The sequence below is a fragment of the Trifolium pratense genome, linkage group LG5 (genome assembly GCF_020283565.1).
Source record: "Trifolium pratense cultivar HEN17-A07 linkage group LG5, ARS_RC_1.1, whole genome shotgun sequence".
NCBI classification, from domain to species: domain Eukaryota; kingdom Viridiplantae; phylum Streptophyta; class Magnoliopsida; order Fabales; family Fabaceae; genus Trifolium; species Trifolium pratense.
In genome coordinates this window covers 42,044,737-42,065,982 of record NC_060063.1, presented here as the reverse complement: position 1 = coordinate 42,065,982, position 21,246 = coordinate 42,044,737, and the positions used below count along the sequence as shown (strand labels likewise).

Genomic DNA, 21,246 nt, shown 5'->3' with positions numbered 1-21,246 from the left:
CTCGAATTAGTCATGCCTTCGGCTAGATATTGAGTCTTTAAAAAATAATAAATTATAAATATTGTATGTAATGTATTTATATCTAGGCTTAATTAGTCTATTGGTCCCTTATAGACATTTTAGATTTCACAATAGTCCCTTAAAGAAAAAAAAAGTCCGGATTAGTCCCTTAAAGACACATTTGTTTCTCACATTGGTCCTTTCCGTCAATTTTTCACAAAAAACGTTAGTAGTTTAGTTGACTGAATTGTGAATGTCGTTAAGTCTAAGTGGTCCACCAAAAACCTTATTAATTTTTAAAATTTTAACAATTTGAATTTTTTGTTATATTTGGAGTTAAAATTTAACGGAAATGACCAATATGGCAAACATATATGTCTTTAAGGGACCAATACAGGCCTTTTTTTCTTTAAGGGACCAATCCAGATCTTTTTTTCTTTAAGGGACCATTGTGAAACCTAAAATGTCTTTAAGGGACCAATAGACTAATTAAGCCTTATATCTATCTATCTTTTAATTTTTATCTCTAATTCTTCATATTACACATTTTTTAAAAATACACATAAATATCAAATCACATTGTATTATTATTATTATTATTATTATATAATTAATTAAAAGTTTTGTTGATTAATCAATAACATTATTTTTTTTACCTATAACATTAGAATTTTGGTCATTTTAAATATGTGATAAAAAGTTTGATTTATGATTCATGTGTTTAAAAAATTGGTTGGAAGAGAAGAACTCACTTTATATGCAGTAGAAATTTCGTACAAAGTCACGTGAATTTAATTCAATTGACAAATACATTACATTATATATGTACGGGGTCAGGCTCGGACTCAATCATCCCATTTATCTACCTTACACTTAAAACTTTTAGCCAACAAACTACTTAATAAAAATGAAATTTCTTACTAATATAATGAAAAGTCAAAATAAATAAAAAGCTATTAACCAATAAAGATAGGTAACCAACCAAACTAGCCATAGTAACTTCCCTCCATAGTTAGAAACTCCATTTCCTTAACACTGATCAGTGACCCCTCAAACTAAGGCCATGGATCTCCCTAGCCACAAATTCATTCAACCTTCATCTTTCTTGGTACAACTTCTTACACACACATACTAAAAATCATATCTTTTACCTTCAATTCCTTTTCATCTTTTCTTTCTTTTTTTAACTATCTTTTTTTTTTTTCCTTCTAATTTCAGGAACCAACCCTTGAAAACAAGAACATGAACATGAACATGTATGGTACTAAACACAAGAACATTAACAACAATAACCCTTTTATTGATGATTTCATTGACCCTCTTTGCAAACTAAACCTAAAAGAAACATCTGAGTTTGTCAAATCTTTACCACTTCCAAATATCAATGCAGAAAACAGAAGATTCAGCAATGATTCTATAACACAAATAAGAAAACTAGAAGCACCTTCTACACCTGGTAGACCACTTTTCAGCTTCAGTTCATCTTCTTCTATTGTTGGAAGAAACAATCTTCCAAGAAAAAGTTTTCCATCTAAATGGGATGATGCTGAAAAATGGCTTATAAGCACTTCTTGTCATGACTCACCAGCTCATAAAGCTTCATCTTCAGAATCCTCAAGACAATGTGATAATAGCTTTAAGCAAAAAAGTGAAGATTTTTCAGTAAAATCAAGGGTCATTGAAGAAAAAGTGTTGTCTAAAGTTGGTCCTAATTTTCAATGTTCTTCTTCAAGTTTGGACCACAATAATAGTACTGTTGGAGCTTTCAATGGGATCTCATGTCCAACAGACATAGTACTAAAAGGTTGGTTCATTATCTTAACTTCAAAATTTGACCTTTTTCTTCTTTACAACTTTGCATTTACTTTCTTTGTTATTATCATTCTACACTTTTTGCAATCCTTATCATTATGCTTCTTTTTTTCTTTTTGTCTTTATTAAATTCCAAAGTTTTTTTTTTTACTAGTATTTCTTAAAGTTTATCATCTTTAATAGTTTCATTTGCTTCAAGGCAAATTATGAATTTGTCTTAATTTTTCATGAGTTTATTAGCACTCAATTCTCATTGACTTGACCCAAAAATGTAGGTAGGTTGAAGTTAAAAAAATTCTAGTTTTTCTAATCTCCTTGTGTTTTGAACTATGTAGTACTAATGTGAGTTGGTATCTATAATCCATAGACACTCCATGGATTATACGTGTCCCGGTGTCAGACACATGTTGGTGGTGTTCGACACCGACACTTATGATTACATTGAATTATGTAAAAAATTTCAAATTATTATGGGCGTCGGCCTGTCCATGTCGTGTCTGGTGTTTGTATCTGTGTCCGTTCTTCATATGTTGGTATGCAACACTGATACCTGTGTTTACGTTCAATTAATATATTTTTCTGAAAAATTATTACTAGGGTCAATGTGTCATTAGTGTTGTGTTCGGCGATTGTGTCTATGTCGGTACTTCATAGCTTTTGAGCTGTTGATGAGCTTGTACTCATTCTGTTCCAATGTCAAGCATTAGCTGATGTATGAAAATGGGAAGAGAACCCAAGTTCCTCTTTCAATTGGGCTTTGGAATGACAGGGCTAGTGGCCGTGGTAACGGCTATGGTCGATCGCGTCACAATCTTTGATTTCACAAAGAATTGTAGTCTAATGCTTGCAGTCGATGTGACCTAAAACATGATCCTATTGCAATCGTGCAGACATCAAAAATGTCGATGCCACAACCCAAATTATGGTTGCAGACCTTTTTCTTCTAAAATCTTGAGTCTAAATAATGAAGTTCAAATTATATTATTAATTCAACAACTATTTTGCAATGCAGATAAATTCACAGACAGCATAGAACCAATTTTACCAAAATTCAGATATTCGGAACCGACAAAAGAAGGATTCTTATTCAGAAACCAAGCATGTGATTCAATGAATGATGCTTTCACAGAAGTGGTTCATGAAGTTAAACACAAAGATGCTGGCACAGAGATGACTCCATTAGGAAGTTCCACAACTTCAAGATGTCACACACCATTCAAGAGTTCGTCGCCTGCACGCCATAACACTCCTGCTAGTAGATCAGGACCGTTGGCATTATCTAACGCCGATTGCAACGATGTTATTCAGCTAGAAGAGTGTCATTTTGATAAACTACAATATGGAACAACAAAGTATGATTTGGTTGCACCAAATTGGAGTTCAAGTGAAGAGGAGGAAAAGGAAATATCTAAAAGTTTGAGACATAATGCTAGTTTGAAAGCTGATTCTGATTGTATGGCTGCTACTTGGGAAGAAGAGGAGAAGAACAAGTGTTGTCTTAGGTAACTAAACCTCACAAAATCAATGTTTTAAAAACCGAACCAGATGGTACCATGAACCAATATTATCTATGATACGATATATTCGAGCATTTTGATCAAAGTTTTATCCTGATTCGAGCAGTTTAAAGTGGTTGAACCTTGACCAATAGGTCTCGCCATTCTAATGTTCGGTTTTTAAAATATTGTGATTTAAATTGATGCAGGTATCAAAGAGAAGAAGCAAAAATTCAAGCTTGGATAAACCTCCAAAATGCTAAAGCAGAAGCCAGGTCAAAAAAACTTGAGGTATTTCATTACTTTTCATGAATTTTGGTTAGTTTTCAATGGTTTTTAGTTAACCAATTATTAAATTTCACTTGAAAATATCAATAATGTCATACCAAAAACTATTCTAAGCTATAAATAACAATCAATAAATATATTAAAGTACAATATGTTTATTATTGTTAATGATAGTTTGGTGATGGATCATGCCCAACCTATACCCCATTAGAATCTTTGACCACATTACTAGACCTCTTTTATGAGACTTTTTTGGTTATTATCCAATGGTTTTAAAAAAATGTTTGTGGCTTCAACTACTCCAACATTAAGATTTTCTATGTATCTTTGATCTCGATCGAAGAGTTTATCGAGGTCAAAAATACTATACGATAGTTTATCAAAATGGATTTATTGTAGTTGGGAGTATCTTGTATTTACACAATCAATGCAATGATGAACGTTGGATTAAGATATGCCGGTTGACAAAAATACGCAGATGTCAATATTTTAAAAATCCAAAATACCAAACTTAAAAAATGGACCGAATGGTAGGATCTGGATCCTATATAGTCAGTAATTGCATACAGTCATGCAGTCTCACGTTTTTTACTGTTCGATTTAGATCAAACAGTCAGAAACATGTGACTACACCCGGATCCCACAATACTGAAGATAAAGATTGTGTCAATTTAGGACATTTCATTTCGAGTGCAGAGAATGTTGATCCATCTAGGTGACATTTTTTGTGTGATACACATATGGTAGCATGTTGTCCAAAAGTATGTAGAATCCAAGGCCATATTTCAGTACATAATATAGTACATTATACATTATATATACATGTACAAGTTTTGTATTGTACTAATACATAAGATTCTATTCTAGTATGAACTTTTGACTACAATAGAAGGCTTTGCCGGGCATGTTGTTGGCTTAATTCCTCGAGCCACCACCCCAAATTAATGGATACCATACCATTATTAATTATTAGTATTTTCTTCTTGACCAGTCAATATTATAGTCCACTTCTGATTTTCCTCAACATGCTTCCCTAATTTCAATAATAAGAAATCCTTAAAAACCCATAAAAATAATTAATGTTTACTAGATATTTTTAATTGAAGTGCACATGTGAACATTACACAGAAATTAGTGCCAAACTTTGTGGAGTATCTGAGTTAGCTAGAGTTTTGTCAACTTGAATACAAAATGTACTGTCAAATATAACCATTATTGCACAATATGAATTGTCATATGCATTTTAAAACAACAAAAGAATTAACCAAGTGCTTTGCTCGACTCAAGTAATTAATCAACTTAATCATTAAAGACAACAAGAGTTCAAATCTTAATACTCCATATGATCCTTATTATAAGAAGAACTTTTTTTTTTGAAAAAGTTAAAATGATAGACAAAATATACCTTGTGCTGACAACAAGGTATTATAAGAAGAACAATCCAAGTGCAGACTAAAGCCCAAAGGGAACCAAAACAGCTGCATGAGATGAATAAGTGATAAGCTGACTCTGCCTCCCCACATCAAGAACTTTACTTTAGATTCATAAAATGTTGGATGTACTAGTCAATAATTTGGACCGGATACATCCAACATTATATGAATCTAAAAAGTAATCGGAGGGAGTATACCGCTACTCAACAATATAAATTGGTTAGCACAATATTGAACTTTTTAGATAATGTTTTTTGAGATACTCTTGTGGTCATGATCAAATAATTTGGATTTAGTCACACTCACAAAATAATATCAAATCATTTAGTAATTTTTTTAAAAAAATATTATTTATTTATTTTATTTCACTTTTGTGAGCGTGACCAAATCCAAATCATTTGGTCACGTGACCACTCAAGAATATCTCGTGTTTTTTACTAATTGTTTTGAGTATCACTCTATACAGTGATTTCATGCAAGGAGCATTGTTTATTTAACTTTTTTTCACATAGTGAACTATTAAAAAAATTGAAATATATATTGGACAGCTAGACTATGAAATGTAGTCTAGGGAATCAATGTACTATATACAGACCATAAGAATAATGTTAATAATGGTAATAAAAACAAAATCCAAGTTGAAAATGAAAACTACTATATTATCTTTTCAAACCTTAACAATACAATACTATAAAATGTTTCAAAGTCATCAAAATCATTGAAAACTACAAATCTGTTTAAAAAAATGCATTACACATAACCAAGCAAATTCTTAACTTTCAAAGTTGAAAATATTGAAACTAAGCATGCTTTATTTATTTATAGGTGAAAATCCAAAAGATGAGATCAAACCTAGAAGAAAAGTTGATGAAGAGGATGTCAGTGGTTCATAGGAAAGCTGAGGAATGGAGAGAAACAGCAAGGCAACAGCACTTAGAGCAAATGGAAAAATCAACTCAACATGCTAAAAAGATTATTCATAGGCATAACTCTCAATTTTCTAGGCACAATTCATGTGGATGCTTCCCTTGCAATAACAACTATTAAATGTATTTAGTTTTGCGGTAACAAAAATTGATTTTGACTGAATTAATTTTATGAAATTGATTTTAATCGAAAGTTAGCTTAATCGCTTTTATGTCATGATTAACATTCAACAATTTCATTTTGTCAAATTATTATTGATATTGACGCATCAGTCGTGTGTGCTAGTGTTTCATAGCTTCACATTAGCCCTTCATGTTTTTAAAAGGAGATCATGCCGACATTTGTCTTTAGAACACATATTAAGATGACAAATATAAAACATTCTCTAATAATTTGTGTATTCAATATTTTAAACATTAATTTAGTCTCATTAACATGTGCTTTTAAAGTATATATTACTCCAGGTTCTTATTATAAAAAAAATAAATTACTTTTTAGATTTATAGAATATTTAATGTATTTACTTTATAATATAGACCAGATGCATCAAACATTCCATAAACCTAAAAAGTGTAGTAAATTTTTTTCTTATAATAAGAACAAACAGGGATACTATTTTCCATTAAAAATGATGGAATATGTGACTTGTGAGTAAGAACTAGTATAAGATAAATGCAAGTAAGGTTCATGGACTGAACAGTACGGTTCTGAAAACAGAAAAATTAGAAAAAGGAAAGTGATGGTTATTGGTGTTTTTATGTGGTTGTTCTCATGCATGTGTCATTTTCTATTAGGATTATAGTAAAAATATGATGAGTAAGAAATAAAGGGTATTCTGCTTTTTCAGTTTCTCTGTTATGACTCGTGAAATTACATGAACATGGCCATTTACTGTTATGCAGAGAGGCGTGTAGTAAACTATTAGATCTCGTGGTGTCACTAGTGTGACATTGTGACATTCATTTTTACTTCAATTTACCCTTCCCAAAAAGTAAATAAAAAAGAAGTGTTTGTTTTTACCTAATATTGTCTTTATATTAGTAAGTCTATGTTTGATATTTCGGTTTATTTATTAGAATTACGATGATTTATCATGATTTTTCAAAAAATTATAGTAATAATTTTTAGAAAATTACAATGAATTACTATAATTTTAATATACTTACCGTAACATCAAGCATTCACTAAATTCAGGGCGGATGCAAGGCCATGGATTTGGGGCTATGCCCTTGCAAGAAAAGAAAAAATGACTTTAATAATACTATTATTATATATTTTTATTGTAAGGAAATATCTATATATTTAAACCCCCAACAAAATTAACCAAGTCCATTATCTTACACTTATACACTCACTGCATTTTTACTTTTTAACGCCACCCTACTCATTTTGGCGCCCTACAAATTTACCAAAATACTTCCGTCCACTACTTAAATAGCGGACACCCTCAAAACACCATATTTTTATAACATCTGCTATTTAAGTAGCGAAAGGATAAAAAAGGAAAGGCATAAGACGCGTGAGTAATCGGATCTTCAACTTTTCATTATCATAAGTAAAATAAAAGTGAATTAATTTTTCTGTTTTCTAGTTTTATTTGTGTGTTATCCTCATTTTCTTCTATCAAATTATTCACACACCTTCTCATTCTCTAACTTTACTTGTTATGCAACCTTTCCTCCCAATAGAGTAACCCAAACCATTTTTTTCTCTTCTTTGTTGTTACCTACCCTTCAATATTTAAAGTTTAAATTTTTACTTCGACATCAAATAATTTTTATCTCAGATATATTCTCTCACGGTCAAAAAAATTGATGAAATAACAAAGCCATCATAAACTACAGTAAATAAAAAGCCAGCAGGGGTTTGAACCATGGTCATAGCGCCCGACCTAACAATTTCGACACTTTTTTGTCGAACCACAGTCATAACGCCCGACCTAACAATTTCGACAATTTTTTGTCATTTGAACTACGACTTGTGATTTATAATTAGTCTACGGACTTCTATTAAATTAAATGCTTTCTTAAAAGCCTACAAGTGATTGATAGCATTAGTAAAAAATTGCAGTAACACACAAACTTTACCTATATAATATATTAAGGATGTGAAATCTAAAATTTCCACACTGAGAAAGGTTGAATTCCAGGTCAAAGGTTCAATAAATGCATTCTCACATCATTATCATATATTTGCATGCTAAATAAATAATGCAGGGCCAAAGAACAGGTCACATGGCAACTTCAATTTTGATTAATTTCCCATGTCACTGTTAATAGTATATTTTATTTCAAGTCTTGGATTTTCAACATGCAACTATAAGTTGAAAGTTGAACTATAGCAAAATTTATTCATCAAGAAACTAAATTAAGAGAGCCTAGTTTCATAAAGTACAAAATTCATCAAAGTTAAATATCAAATAGGCATCCCTAAATTTATAGGGGAAAAAAACTCAAATAAGGACTACTCAATCACGAAACTCATTCATGAACTTTTCATGGAACTCTGTCAAGCGGGTGACGATGGCCGGAATCCTATCTTCCTGAGGCAATATGGTGCACCTAAAATGCCATGTGCCAGGAACCTTCAAGACAACAAATAATAATTTATACAATTAGTCCTCATTTTATTTGTCATTATGATTAAGATAATGCACACATCTTAAGAAAATCACTAATTATAATTAAGGACGCTGCATTTAGAAATAAAACAGTAAATGAACAAACCTGTCCAAAACCAGAACCAGGAACAACAACAATTCCTGTGGCATTAAGTAAGCGTTTGCAATAGAAAGCATCTGGTGCTGTCTTTTCAGCCTCTGCAGCTTTGATAGCTTTTTCGGGCAGGCGGATCCGAGGAAACAGATACATTGCACCTTCTGCTTTGTTGCAGGTTACACCCTCTAATTTGTTTAAAGCATCTTCCAGTGACTGCGCAAAGAATATAAATTCCAAAAGGTGATCAGAAAGATGGTTGGGATGAGTTGATAATATTTTGTAAATATTTTACTGATATGATTGTTGTGGCCTCCTAATGTGAGAGAATCTCTTAAAAAAAAATTGCCGGGTAACTAACCTTTGCACGCTTAGTGAGGGAAGATAAAATAGCATTCTTCTCAGCCATAAATGACTCGTAGGACTCATCTCCAACCTGCAGATATCCATGGAATTCACTCAATGTTACACGACGTGGAACTCAATATCAAACTAGTAATGCATGTCTTTTTCATTAATAACAAATAATTTTGTTAGGAATATTTGAAGGTGTATTACATTCTGTTTATCATAATTAAGGTGCATAGTCCCTACCAGATTTCTCTCATGATTGGCAATAATTAGGTGAGGTACGGAAGATGGACATGCGACTCATTGTGTGTGGAGGGGATCTTTTTACCTTTGGAGCCTTATCTAACCGATCAAGTATGATAGTCATAGGTAGCTCCAAACTTGTATTATGGTCTTTGCTCACTTAACACACCCCCCTGTCTATGTCTAACTCAGCAAACATATGACATAGTGTAGGACTCTTGGTTGGGCATCCTACGGCAGGGCATATTTAGATGGCCAGTCCTTAACATGCATCTATGGTCGGTCCTCCTATAGTCTGAATACTTGGTACTGAACATGTTTCTGCCAGTATTTCAGGTTTGCTTTTAGCAAGCCAGTGGCACAAAATATTAAAGCTCGAGAAAATGTTGTGGCACAGGACATTCTATAACATGTATGCATCATTGCCATCAAACAATTCAGAGTTCTGTTATAGGAGGGTATACTTTTATCCGAATAGAATATTTTATGATTCACCCCCCTTACACTAACCGGTATAGTGTACTCTTGATATATTAATGTGCCACTCGTGTACCCATCTTAATCAAGGTCTGTGTTATATTTAATATTCTTTATATGCACAAAATGAAGAGTTATTACCAGATAGAAATTTGTATTTAAGAGAAGGGTTAACCTTAGGTGGACTCATGATCAAACTTGCAAGAATTTGACCAGTGATGTTGGAACAAAGATTCACAGATGCCACTTTATAAATCTGTTCTCTCACATCTGGAGAAAACCCAGTCACCTCCATATAACCTCCTCGTTTTCCACACTCCCCATGATAGCCTGAAGCCAAACAGAAAGACGTTTTCAATCAGTATGGATCACATGCTAGCATAAAAGTCTATTCTCTCTCGATATAATAAGTTGAATGATATACCGACTTACCTTTGGAGACGGACTGAAAAGATACTAAGCAGAGATCATTGTCGCCATATCCCATGGATCGAGATACCTTCTTGAAAGAGTGAAATTTCTTCTCTGGAACATAAACGTTTTCTTGATATACCTACAAAATGAAATTCATCCGCAGAATAAGATTGGTATTATTATGACACATAGTTTCAACAAAAACAGTTGTTCAAAACATATATATATATATATAGACACACACACATAAGGTGAGACCAGTGTTGTCAATAGCGAATGTGGAAATTAGCAGTTTGTTCAAATTCCGCTACACAATAGTGCTATTGCGCCACTATAGCCACTATTTCACAACACTTTATACTAAATAAATAGCATATAGTGCTATAGTGCTGCTATTTAACAACACTGGGTGAGAGTGGAGTATCTTATCTTGATATCTGAAAAAGTTCCGATACCATTCAACGTCATAAACTTCAAAAAGATAGTCAAGTTACCTCATCAGCCAAAAGAACCAAACCTTCTTTCTTGCAAAATTCTACTATAGCCCGTTGATTTTCCTCAGCAAGAACCTAGAGAGACATGACAGAAATTCCATATTATCAAATATGATCAACTTTGGCGTCACATTATAATCAGCATGCATCCTCTTATATTAACACTACATAGTAATTAGTAGCTCACCTGCCCTGTTGGATTTCCGGGATTTATAACAACTAAAGCCCTAACATTGATGCCCTTGGACTTAGCATCTTCCAACTGCTTCTTGAGTTCAGATATTTCCAGTCCCCAACCAGTTGCTTCATCTAGATAATAAGGTACCTTTAAAAACAATATCAAAATCAATATGATATTCCAACCAACCTAAGTTATATAAAGCATAGTTCAAATCAAATTTTCAAAGAAACAAGTTACACGTATACTTATCAAGTTGTCAACATATACATAGATCATAGACCATTTTTTCTGATTTGTATTCTTGAAGATGGTATATAGCCTACTAAATACCAATGTTGTCAATTGCGGATCACAAAGAATAGCAGTTTGTTCAAATTCCGCTATAGCAGCAATTTGACTACACTTTGTACTAAATCGTGGAACTATAGTATTGCAATTTTAACTACACTTTGCAGTGCCACTGTAGCCGGCAATTAACAACACCGCTAAATACTTGATCAAAAATGCAACTAAACAGTTACCTAAATTAAATTATGAATTATGTGATTGTATATAGAAAACATTACCAGGTGGCCACCATGGAGGGTAATTGAGGCTGAGTAGAGAGGATACTGAGGGATGGGACACAAAATACCATCCTTTTCTGATCTAGTAAGTAATTGCATCATCATATGGACCTGAAAATAAAGAAATGATAGTCTTTAAAAACATACACAGTTTTCAAATGATTATAAGTTTACTTTGTAAACATATAAAACCAAAAAGAAAATTATCGAAAAGTAGAAACATACTGCTGGGCTTGCACCATCTGTCAAGAAAATGTCATCGGCATTACAAGGAAAACCATCACGCTCTCCGATTCCAGCGGCTATTGTATCACGTAACCCTTGAATACCCTGATATGCAAATATGAACAATTTCATGGACCGTCCAGTGAATAGTAAAGGGATAATAATCAAATAAACCAAATTGGATAACCCAGTCAGTACCTGACTATGACTATAGGCACCAGTTGCTCTCCCAGGAATTTGATCCACAATCTGCCAAGCTCGCTCTATTGAATCAGCACTGCAATATATGTCAAAGATCAACCACACAACGAAAACATAACTTATAAAGACTACAAGGGACACATTAAAACCAATGTTGTCAATCATGGTTTGAGGAAAATTGCGGTTTGTTCAAATTTCACTATGCTACAGTGTTACACAGCCACTATAGCATCTATTTGACCACACTTTGTACTAAATAGCGGATTGAGGAACAATAGCGGTTCGTTCAAATTCCACTACGATAGAGTACACTAGCACTACTATATCCACTATTTGACAACACTAATTAAAACCTACAAGTTAGACCAGAATCATCAGTAACAAAAGCAAGTTTTACTTTGCTTCACAAAATAAACTATAGCATTGTAAAAATGGAGTAGAAAAATCTGATATTCATTGACATGTTCAAATTCAATTTTGATACTATGGATAAACTATTCAAGCACTAATACATTGTCCATCCACAAAACCGCTAAGACTATTGTTCCACTATGATTAGCAATCTAAATGCTGCTACTTAGTTTTATTTTATCGCAATACCTGAACAAACCCTGTGTCTCGCTTTTGTCCAAAAGAGCTGGATAGTCACATAAAGCAAGAACCTGAGAGATGAGAACATGAAATAAGCATTGCTCAATTTGTATCAAGCCAGTTGTATTCACTATACAGAATTATAAGAAACAAACCTCTCGGAAAAAAGTAATTGGCTGCTGGCCAAGAGACTGAGGATTTCCAATGTTGCAGTAAATTATCTATTTTCAAATGAAAGAGCAGTGAGACGGGAAAAACCAAAACAACAAATGTCAAAAAATATAACTTCATGGAGTAGAACTGGTGAAGAAAATCTATGCGGTAGGTACATTTCATTGGTCAATTTTTCACACAAAATCCCAAAGATAGAACCACGGCATATTTTAACACAATGGCTGTGTTGGATTCACATTCATACCAAATGCTTCTAATTGTATATTTTACGTTTTCTCTATTTTCCATTTTTTGAACTTCTACACCAATTTATAAATTGGAATATCACGATCATTAGATAAAATGATAACATGTCATATAAATTGGAATATCACAATCATTCAGTGAATTAAACATAAGTAATTAATCGTAGGAATAGAACCTAGACACATCAGTTTTAGTTGACACCATATACCCTAAAGGTTGTCGCCTCACAGACAGCACAACCCTTCCAATGACCTTATCAGTAGCTTTATAGAACCATAATGATGCCTTTTATAAGCCATCCCGAGAATCAAAAACCAAAGAGTTCTACTTCAGACGATGAGATTGAAAAAGAAAAGTACCTCATCAAACGAATGAGCGCCTGGATTGGCCTGCAAGTCTTTTTGCAAATTCTGCAGCATTAAAGCATCGTAAGTTAGAAGAGTCCGTCAATTTCAAACTTTAAGCAGCAAAGACAATTTAAATTTTTAAGCTATATGTACCTGGGCAAGTGTAACAATCTCTCCTCGAACAGCATACTGACATTTTAGAACCTACGCAGGAAAAATCCATTGAAACAGAACATTAAATATTGGTGTCAATAAAGTGGAGCAATTACTCTGATCCAAAATCATACTTCACAAATCAAGAAACTCTTTGTTGATATAAGAAAAATTCACTTAAATAGCCAAAGTGCAAGTGCATGTTTAAATTGACGGTGAGTTTGAGTTTAATAGAATCACGGACAAAAACTACACTTTGGAGCTTCAACAAACTCACGGTGTCCGTAAGATTTCACTATGATCCCATAAAACAATTAGTCAAACTTGCTCCTATTGAAAGTATAATCTTAACAATAAAACATGTCTTTTGAGTTTTGCCACAAATTATTTCACTGATCCCATGGTAGTACACAAAAACAGCGCAAAAAACACTGAATTGAGCATAATACTACATAAATCAGCTACCAGTCCATCATTATAATATTGAACAATCCTTAATCCTTATCAACCCCCAATATACAAAAACCCAATAATTCCATCAAAAACTTAACCCCCAACCACATCACACATCAACAAACTAATAAATTAAGGTTAAAAAACAAAAAACCAGACCCAAAACCCTTATAAGCATCAAACTACACATGATCAAAAACCCAAATCATAAAAAATCATAAAGTTCAAAACTTTAAGCTCAAACACATCTAAAAACAAAAAATAACAATAAGGGCATCACTAAAAATCACTGAAAAACAATAAATCAAAGGTAAAAAAAATACCCAAATCATAAAAATGATAAAGCTCAAAACTTTAAACTCTATAACATCTAAAAACAAAAAATAACAAAAAGGGCATCACTGAAAAAGTCAAATCAAAGATAAAATAACAACCTGGGGGTTAATATTTTGAGCGGTGACAGGGAAAGGTGAATCAGAAGCCATTGATGAAAAAGGAGAAGAAGACAATGGAATAGGAGAAAGACGATGATGTTGTTGATTTTGTTGATTCCGAACAAAAACAAGTGAACGGTTGAAAAGATGCCTGAATCTGTCTGCAGCGGATTTCCGCATTGGATGGTTGGTTGGGATTATATATATATATATATTGATTTAGAGATGTAAGAGATTTGTTTTGGTTTCGTGTGTGATAGTGTTGAAAAGTATAACGTGGTGTCTCTAGAAGTGTATTGTAGCACAAGACAAGAAAACAACCTATGATTTGGTGAAACGTTTTTACTTGTCCATGAGCCGCCCCACGTTTTTTTTATCGAATATATACCTCCTTATACAGTTATACTGTTCTTGTACCCTTTTTTTTATTACATATACGTGGTTTTATATTATCAATAAAGCATTTAATGTTATTTTTCTTATTATACGTTTAACTATTTATTACTTTCTCTTCTTTCAATTCTTCAATTTATTATTTTCATACCATAAATGAAGTACAATTTTGTAAATTAACTCATAATCTCTCTTTTTCATACAATATTAGTTATCTTTCTTAATATGTGTAAAAGTGTCAAAACGACATATATTGTGGTACGGATGGAGTAGTAGCTTATAAACTAAAATCTCTGTTTGGTAACAATTTTTAAAAAAGAGTTTATAGCTTATTTTACTAGCTTATAACTTATTTTTCAAACGTTATTTTAAGTAGCATATGCACTTATAGCTTATAGCTTATCATCGTTTCTTCCAATTTTATCCTTATCATCTTACTTGAAAAAAAATAAATATTAATTTTTTTATGACATTTCACACTTATAAAGCTAGTTCAACCGCTAATTTTACCAAACACTACAAATTCAATCAGTTAGCTTGTTCGCTATAAGAAAGTTAGCTTATAAGCTATCTGTTATAAGCGCATCCGCTATAAACTATCTTATCAGCTATCCGCTATTTTTTTTACCAAATAGAGCCTTCGTGTTGAATTTCTGATCATTGATTAATTTAGTTCATAATATTTTTTTGTAAATGGTTAAAATACTTCAGATTAATCAAATGAGTCTTACTGTAAAATTTAGATGTTGAATGATGAAATGTTAAATGTTGACGTGTTCGTTTATGTCACTTTTCACGTATACATGAACTAATTTGATTCTAAAATTAGTTTATGCTAAAACACGCTTGAATTATTTTTCTGATATTTTTTGCCACAATTGGTAGAAAACATTTATTGGCTTCTTGGTTTTCCTAGTTCATAGAATCAATCAAACCATAAACTCATCTTTGGCTTTCATGGTTAATGGAGACAAAATCAAAGACAATAAATTGCTAACGTGCTAGTGTGAGAAAATATGTTATACAAAAGGAATGATGCTTTGTTTTTTTTTTTTGTTGGAGACATGATGCTTGGTTTTGTTGCCGGACAATGAGGATTAGAAATAATGGATGCAATGCATATTGTCAATTAATTTTAATGCCATTAAATCTAGCTTGATTTCTAGAATGCCATATTGTGTCGAAAATATTAACTAAAGCATACGTGATCATAATTTTGGATTGAGGGGTCCAAGATTTTTCACAATGTTTCCAAATATCATTTAATTGGAAGATTTCATATAGAAACATTTTATATCGTGGATTGACTACATAACTTTAAATACTTGCTACAATGATTTTCTAACACTATAATGCTGCATTGAGTAGAATATAAGAGGAGAGAATTAAAAGACGAGTTGTCTCTCTCAATAATTGAAGAATATTTATCGAAAGATAATGTACATATTGTTGACAAATATTAATTGAAAACCAATTTTTTTTTCCCTTTATTCTTGTGCATTGTTTACAAGAGAAACAACATATCAATGTATATATATTATATGATATATAAAGTGCTGAAAATTAACATTACAAAATAACAAGTATCAATTATGTTTGTAAATGGCCTCAGTGTAATAATTAATAATTTAGAGATCGATATATTATATGAAATTAGAACACACTTACTTGATAATCAACAATCATGTTTACCGGAGAGCCGATATCGGAACCACCGATATGTTAGACAAGGTCTTCCTTTGTCTATCACTTGCTCCGGTCTTTGAGGTTTTTGATGGGTAAGACAACAAATGAGCTTTCAGCCTATTGCTAGCTTGACGACGTGACGGCAAAGGGGACCTAGCCTATCTATTTATAAGATAACAACCCTAGTACCACCCAACATGGACTCTAGAGTTGGGCCTACACTTTGTTTCTACACAAATCAGAATTAGTGTTCAAGCCCATTATTACTGATCACAATTATTGGGCTTAAGCATCATCAAATGGATCACAACAACATCAACCCGTTTTTATTAAAACCAAAACCCACAATTGATTGCAGCCCACAAAATATTAGAAAATATTCTAACATTCTCCCACTTGGGCAAAATCAATTGTGTATATTTAATTTGAAGAAAACATTTTGAAAACAACTCTCGGGTTGACAACATATTTTAACGTGGCCACATTGATCCCAAGATGCAACATCTAATTAAGACTCCGTCCAACAAAAGTTAAATGATATCGAATCATAGCGGTAATTATATCATTATCGACATAACACCTTCCATGGTTACAAATACCACCAAACTCCGTCGACTAGTCATTTGTCTAGAGTGTAGCGAGAAAATGATATGTTTGTGATCTCAACCATACTATCATTTTCTTCGTCAGTCCTCAATTTCTCTCAAATGCCTTAAAGCCAGAGAAATTCTATGGTCCATAAGATACCACAAGTCCAAGCTCCAAAACAATGTTGACTACCGCGGTATGATGATCTAATCAACATCGAGCTCCAATATTTTAGACATAATTTCTCTCAAATGCATCAAAGCCAGAGAAATTATGTGGTTCTTAAGATACCATAATGCCTCAGCTCCAAAATAGTGTTGATCATCGGCTAAGTGATCCCGACAACACTGAGCTTATTTATTTATGTTTTCACATAATGCCTCAGCTCCAAAACAGTGTTGATCACCGGCATAGTGATCCCAACAACACTGAGCTATAATATTTATTTATATAATGCCTCAGCTCCAAAATAGTGTTGATCACCGGCATAGTGATCCCAACAACACTGAGCTCAAATATTTTTATATTTCAAATAATTTCAAATTTATAAAAGGAGTTAATATAAAATTTAAACTCCCACTAATCAAGCATATCAAAAGAATATAAGTTATCTCACACTAATCAAGTGATCTATGATGTTCAACATTTCAATGGAAACATGACTGGAGAAATTCATTTGAATCAAAACCAAATTGGATTAGTATTATCAAAGGAGGCCAATATAATAGTACAATCACCTTTGGGCAGAATGCACCAACTAAGGTCAAAACCTTAGTCAAAACCTCAGATGAGTTAATCAATAAGTATACATTGAACTTTGAAAGTTGTCACCTTTAGGTAGGCAAATTCCTCCGATCAATGCATCCTCCAATAACTTCATCTCAAATTAATTTTTAACTACAACGTATAATTATCACCTTTAGGCAGAAAATCACATGTCACAATTAAAAACATTCATCAAACTACAAAGAAAATTTCATCAATTGATATAAGCGGTCCCACTTTGATGGTAAAGGTCTATACCAACGCATGAAATCTCTTGCATAGGAATCAATAATTAAAAGTTTTCACATATAATTATATGTCTTTAGTTGGGGAGAGAAATCACGTACATGAAACAGTCAACTCATGAGAGATCATTACTGTGAAACAGTCAACTCAATATAATAAATAAATGATTTATGCAGCGGAATAATATGAGACTTAATTTAAAATATTATTGAGGATATAAAGCAAATAGTCCCGAACTTTTATAAATAACATAGGACTCCTCAATATAAGTCTCTATAAACATTTATAAATAGTTGACATGTAGAACTCTCCCACTTGATAGAGAATTATAGTTGAATTACCAATCTAAAAGTGTTAAAATATTTAAACAAATACTCAGCTATTTTCTCTATCACACAATGGACATGTCAAACAATGTCACACTAAATTTATATTTTTCCATAATAGAACTCTCAAAATATTAAACTTGAAATACTCCCACTCATTAGAGTAAAATTTTAAAATCGGAGTATATAACAAAAAATCAATTAATGATTATATATAGAGAGTTTATAATTTAGAATATTCCGTAAAAAAAAAAAAAGAATATTCCGGAAAAACAATAAAACTTTCGTATATAATTGCACATTTATCATTTTAAAAAGGAGCTAGTAGATAATGTTAGAAAACAAATTTCTCCTTATATGCAATTATATAACAAGTCACAAGAGGATAAATAATTACACCACTAACCTCCAAGAGTGTGACTTTTTCATCCTTGCAAATAGAATCAATGAGAATCAAAGACTCCGCGATAAGATATTTGACGGTGTCATCTCAAATAGTCACAAATCAAGTGCAAACCGTTATATCATAATAAAATGACTTCAATAATAATAATCGACCCAACTTATATAAATAATAAGTTACAAGGATATCAGTTTTCAATTGCCTTAAATAATTGCTCAAAAACTTTTCTCAGCATGTTTATAGAAATAAGGCAATACATATTTGGTCATAAACACATGAGTATCCAAATTCTGAACTCAAAATTACGATAAATTGCAGTGTAAATTAATTGCATCACAAAACGTACATCAAGTGCACATCTATCACCAACATTGAAATAAAGCATGTGATGCATACCACATAAATGAAAAATAGTAACATCCAAAATTAACAGTCCATAATCTGAATTTGAGCACTTATACCATAACACTTTAAATAAAAATTTCTCACCAAATTTCTCTTAACATACTTCACATGGTTGCTGCAAAATAGAATTAGTAGCAATCCCACATAGAACCATTTAATTGGTCCCAATATTGAGGAAGAAGACCCACAACATAATTAGAGGGCAAAAGTATTATAGTACTCAACTTAAATCCAATTAAACGGTTGAGAAAAGAAATTATCGAATGCAGCACATGTGTATAAACCAAAAGGCTATTAGCATCACACTATACACATGAAGCTATATGTAAACAAAATCTGTGATACAAAGTGACTGGCATATGATTTCATAGATACTGTGATACACATTTAGTTTAAATAAACAATATGAATGACAAGTGACTGGCATCACAATTTCTGAATAAATAAATCCATATAGATGCTCGAAACTCCGAAAATATAAGCCGGTAAAAATTGCAAGCCAATCTTTCATGTGCACTCAATTTTAATAACTACAGTGGTTTAACAATAGGCACATGAAAAATCTTAATTGCCCTTTATAATGAAATCTTGAACCATAATCGACAAACATGCTTTGCAAAATTTGTGAAAGCCAATATGAATGATTTGTGTTGGATCTATTGTATTCAGTATATAGTTATTTTCTTAACACTGAATAGACAACAATTGATGTGCTTATTTCATGTTCCAGTTTATCACTTTGTATCTCAAAATTATTAAGCAAAATTTGTATCGGAACATAGATTATATGATTATAGCACATAAAACAAAGGAGCAATTGAATCTCATACTGGAACCAATTTGAATGCACAATTTCAATAACAAAAGTATAGAAAACCGATTAAAAGAAAATACATATTTTAATTCATATATCTACCACTCAAATTGGTATAGCTTAAATCAAGTAAATATTGTCCACTCACAATATCTCTCACACATGACTACAAGGGTCGATCTAAATCCAACACATATTAAGGTATTGCAAACTCTAGCAAATCTTTGTTTTAATAGACCAGAATTAAACATGAAAACATTACTAATAGCATGGAGAAAGACATAGCATAAATCGTTCCAAACACAGCAACCAATTAATCAGGCTATTGGCAAACAACACAAACCAATTATATATTGTAATCGGTATAAATAAATAAACATAAACCAATATTGCCTTCAGTTTTGTGTTTCAGTTATAGATTGAGTTTGGTATTATCCATGAGAAACCACCGATCATATGATTATGTAGAAATCAACCTTATAAAATTTTATGGTTTCACTGTTAAAACTATATGAAACAGGCACGATTGACATCGTCACAAAAAATTCAGTCTCTAGAAGTAGAAACACACAGTATACCATATCTACCGTATATAAGAATAACCCCAAATTAGTTTGATGAAACAATATTGTTGAATTAAAAATTACGATTCAGTATAACACCGTCACCAAACCAAACATATGTTAGGGTTCTAACTCATATAATAGGAGCTCTGATAGCACATGTAATAATTAATAATTTAGAGATCGATATATTATATGAAATTAGAACACACTTACTTGATAATCAACAATCATGTTTACCGGAGAGCCGATATCGGAACCACCGATATGTTAGACAAGGTCTTCCTTTGCCTATCACTTGCTCCGGTCTTTGAGGTTTTTGATGGGGACGTGACGGCAAAGGGGACCTAGCCTATCTATTTATAAGATAACAACCCTAGTACCACCCATCATGGACTCTAGAGTTGGGCCTACACTTTGTTTCTACACAAATCAGAATTAGTGTTCAAGCTCATTATTACTGATCACAATTATTGGGCTTAAGCATCATCAAATGGATCACAACAACATCAACCCGTTTTTATTAAAACCAAAACCCACAATTGATTACAGCCCACAGAATATTAGAAAATATTCTAACACGCAGGTGTATGATTTTTTGAACAGACAATTGATGTGTTTCTACTCTCTCTAGCTCTCTTCAGATTCCTGTCAACATTCAACACATGCTTAGCTCAAAGGTGTGTGATTTTATTTCCAATGGAAATTGGATTTTGCCTGCATCTGTGATTCAAAGATTTCCATTTTGAAGACATATCTTATTAAACAAGTTACTATCCCAGCTGAGAACAAAGCAGATCAGTTGATTTCAAAGGTTTCCATTTTGAAGATTTTAGA

The 21,246-nt window shown here is 32.3% G+C and overlaps 2 protein-coding genes across 2 annotated transcripts; one reads left to right on the top strand and one right to left on the bottom strand.

The window, feature by feature from the left end:
* The first annotated feature begins 952 nt into the window (after nucleotides 1–952).
* LOC123884825 lies at nucleotides 953–6,158 on the top strand. Its single transcript, XM_045934056.1, has 5 exons — nucleotides 953–1,108; nucleotides 1,219–1,804; nucleotides 2,825–3,314; nucleotides 3,518–3,599; nucleotides 5,855–6,158. The coding sequence occupies exons 1-5, from the start codon at nucleotides 1,064–1,066 to the stop codon at nucleotides 6,074–6,076; spliced, it is 1,425 nt and encodes a 474-aa protein (XP_045790012.1). The 5' UTR covers nucleotides 953–1,063; the 3' UTR covers nucleotides 6,077–6,158.
* A 1,995-nt stretch (nucleotides 6,159–8,153) lies between these two features.
* LOC123884072 (alanine aminotransferase 2-like) lies at nucleotides 8,154–14,574 on the bottom strand. Its single transcript, XM_045933074.1, has 15 exons — nucleotides 14,221–14,574; nucleotides 13,334–13,384; nucleotides 13,193–13,243; nucleotides 12,569–12,634; nucleotides 12,423–12,484; nucleotides 11,820–11,898; nucleotides 11,622–11,726; nucleotides 11,397–11,507; nucleotides 10,837–10,974; nucleotides 10,650–10,724; nucleotides 10,174–10,294; nucleotides 9,917–10,071; nucleotides 9,032–9,106; nucleotides 8,683–8,886; nucleotides 8,154–8,540 (listed from the first exon to the last, which is right to left on the bottom strand). The coding sequence occupies exons 1-15, from the start codon at nucleotides 14,398–14,400 to the stop codon at nucleotides 8,424–8,426; spliced, it is 1,590 nt and encodes a 529-aa protein (XP_045789030.1). The 5' UTR covers nucleotides 14,401–14,574; the 3' UTR covers nucleotides 8,154–8,423.
* Nucleotides 14,575–21,246: the final 6,672 nt, after the last annotated feature.

What these genes read in the sequence shown, in the direction of transcription:
- LOC123884825 (XM_045934056.1), top strand. Translation starts at nt 1,064, where the DNA reads ATGGATCTCCCTAGCCACAAATTCATTCAACCTTCATCTTTCTTG. An exon ending in AACAGACATAGTACTAAAAG is followed by an intron (nt 1,805 to 2,824) that starts GTTGGTTCATTA and finishes TTTGCAATGCAG; the next exon opens with ATAAATTCACAGACAGCATA. An exon ending in AAGAACAAGTGTTGTCTTAG is followed by an intron (nt 3,315 to 3,517) that starts GTAACTAAACCT and finishes AAATTGATGCAG; the next exon opens with GTATCAAAGAGAAGAAGCAA.
- LOC123884072 (XM_045933074.1), bottom strand. Translation starts at nt 14,400, where the DNA reads ATGCGGAAATCCGCTGCAGACAGATTCAGGCATCTTTTCAACCGTTCA. An exon ending in CAATTACTTTTTTCCGAGAG is followed by an intron (nt 12,485 to 12,568) that starts GTTTGTTTCTTA and finishes CTCATCTCTCAG; the next exon opens with GTTCTTGCTTTATGTGACTA. An exon ending in TTTTCAGTCCGTCTCCAAAG is followed by an intron (nt 10,072 to 10,173) that starts GTAAGTCGGTAT and finishes GTTTGGCTTCAG; the next exon opens with GCTATCATGGGGAGTGTGGA.